At 53.9% G+C, this 2441-nt stretch overlaps 1 protein-coding gene across 2 annotated transcripts in view; it reads right to left on the bottom strand.

The window, feature by feature from the left end:
- Mettl9 (methyltransferase like 9) overlaps positions 1-2012 on the bottom strand; it is a 39762-nt gene extending 37750 nt beyond the window's left edge. For both annotated transcript variants that reach the window (XM_005405087.2, XM_005405088.2), the window contains exon 1: positions 1912-2012. In XM_005405087.2, the coding sequence (XP_005405144.1) occupies positions 1912-1956 (45 nt within the window). In that variant the 5' untranslated portion in view covers positions 1957-2012. The remainder of the gene's footprint in view (positions 1-1911) is intronic.
- Positions 2013-2441: the final 429 nt, after the last annotated feature.

Below are 2441 nucleotides of genomic sequence, written 5' to 3'. Positions count from 1 at the left end.
CAGCCGCCGCCCGCGGAACGCCGCGGCCGCGGGCCCCCGTTTCCAGCCGGAGCACGTACGGACTCCGGCGCGCTCGCCACGTCCAATGGGCAGGCTCGGGGGGCGGGACAAAGGGAGCGCGCCCGCCCCTCCCTGCGCTGCTTCCGCGTCATGGCGGAGGTGCGGTTCGCGTGTTTTGGAACAGTGGGGCGCATTTCCGAAGGCGGTGGCTGAAGTTTCCCCCCTTTCCAGGGTGGTCCCCGCGGGATCGCGGCTCTCTCGCGGGCCCCGGGGCCGGACTTTTACCCGGCCCGGAGCGTAGGCCCGGGGGCGCCGGGGTCCCGTCCCTTGTCTGTGCGCAGACTCAGGCCCGCGACCCTCCCGGGGACGGCGCTGCGCTCCGGTCGCGGCCACGTCGTCCCGGTTTCCGGTTTGCTTGAGGCCGCTCGAGCCAGAGGCGCACACCGCGGTCCTCCGCCGCCGCGCCGGAGCTGCACCGCACAGCGCCGAGGGAGAAGGGGTCCCCCACCCTTTGCCTGCGCGCCCACCCGCGCCCGTCCCCCAGCCCGCCGGCGATCGCAGGCGGCAGGACCGAAAGCCCTGCCTTTGTGGGAGCTCCCGCGGCTGCGGAACCCGCAAGTAAGTAAGGACGTGCGCTGACGACCCTGCCCAGGGATGAAGCCGCCCGCTTTAGAGCCCCTGGCGGCCCTGTCTCCTCGAACTGATGCTCAGTATTCTTACAGTGAGCTCAGCTCCGGGAGATACACCCGGGTGTTTCTTTGATTATCTACAGCGCCAGGAGAACTGGAAGCATTTTAAATCCAAAGGATTATGCTGTATTCTTGTGTCTGAACTCCCCGCTGGTACCCAGCTACAATTAAGAACTAACGCATTCCCTAGGCCTTCTAATAGCGCCTTGCAAGGTTTGTCTGGAGAATGCTTTTTCATTTGACTGCACCAGAAATTATGTAAATATATTTAGTTCAAAACGAATTAATCTTGGTTCATTTCATATTGCACTTCAGAGGTTTGCAATTATGAGATGACCCACACATGAGAAACAAAATCATTCCTTACTCACAAACACTTTACTAGCTGCTAAAAATCTCTGCCTGGCACTTTTCCGCTAAGCAGGGATATTTTGTTGCGTATTATGAGATAGACTGTAACAAAAGAGAGAGTCCCTGACTGCTTCCTATCAAAATCCCAAAGAGCCTGTCCCTTACGAAATCAGGTTTTTTGTTTGTTTGTTTTTGAGACAGGGTCTCACAATGCCATTCAGGCTGGCCTTGAACTCACTTTGTAGCCCAGGCTGGCCTCGAGCTCACAGCGATCCTCCTGCCTCAGCCTCCTGAGTGCTGGAATTACAGGCGTGTGCCACCACACCCAGCCTCAACCTGGTTTAAACCTCTAGTATTCCTAACCCAAAACATTTAAAAGGAACTATTGTAGCAACTCCAAGCGATTCATTCTGTCTGCTGTCTCACCTCTCCCGCCTGTCTCTGTGGAACAGTGTCACAGAGAAAGCTGCTCTGTCCCAAAAGAAAGCTGGGAGGAGGAGTGCAAGCAACAGGAGTACATAAAATGGCATATTTCATTTCTGAAGACAAAGGAGGCAAAAAGTTACGAGCCGGCTGTGGGGGAAGCCTGCCTAACCGCAGCTCCAGGACTCCAGAATGTGTCAGGTGAAGAAGCAAGTAGCTGGCCGCTGTGATGTGAAGGATTTGGGGCCAATGGCTGCTATGAAACCTCCCATCTCAAAGGAGCCGATTTTACTTTGTACCTGAGCCCCAAACCTAGAAAAATAAATCACCCCCATGAATAACCATAAAACACCTCTTATTTACGTTTAGCAAGCACGGGAAGAAACCAGAGAACAGGGATTTGCCTAAACGATTTGCGTAAAGGTAGCAGACCAATTGAATAGCAGACCTTTTCATAGAGCTTGGTGTCCCAGCTCCTGGTCCTTGGATCCATCTAAGAAGCCGTGCTGTCTCTTCTCGCAGAGAGCGTCCTGAGTTACGCAAATGAGGAGGAAGGAGAGCAGCAAGAGTAAATATACTAAGCAGAAGTTCAGCTTGCCCTTGGGACTGCCCCTTCCTTCATCTACTAGAATGTCACTGCAGTGTACGCAAGCCTCAGTTATCCACAATGGGGGAGGAAAGAGGCACAGACAACTCAGAAAGCCAAATACGAGGCAGTGTTTCTGAAATGCAGTCAGTGATGGTCAAAAGGCATGTAAGTGATGCCCTGTGGGTCCCTGACCTGGGTCTCAGCTCTGTACACAGGATTGAAACTTTGGCTGGATTACGTGCCTGTCCAGATCTCTTAAGCAAGGGCTTTGTGTAGCTGGCTCTTAAAAGTATGGAGTCTTCATGTTCTCTTTTGAGTTGCAAAGTGTAATGTAAAGAGAACCGGCAGCAAAAGGCACTTGGAAAGCACAAAACTCGGTAGTCACTAAG

The sequence above is a fragment of the Chinchilla lanigera genome, unplaced genomic scaffold (genome assembly GCF_000276665.1).
Source record: "Chinchilla lanigera isolate Chin_1 unplaced genomic scaffold, ChiLan1.0 scaffold00092, whole genome shotgun sequence".
In the NCBI taxonomy this organism is placed as follows: domain Eukaryota; kingdom Metazoa; phylum Chordata; class Mammalia; order Rodentia; family Chinchillidae; genus Chinchilla; species Chinchilla lanigera.
This window is presented reverse-complemented; position numbering and strand designations above follow the sequence as displayed.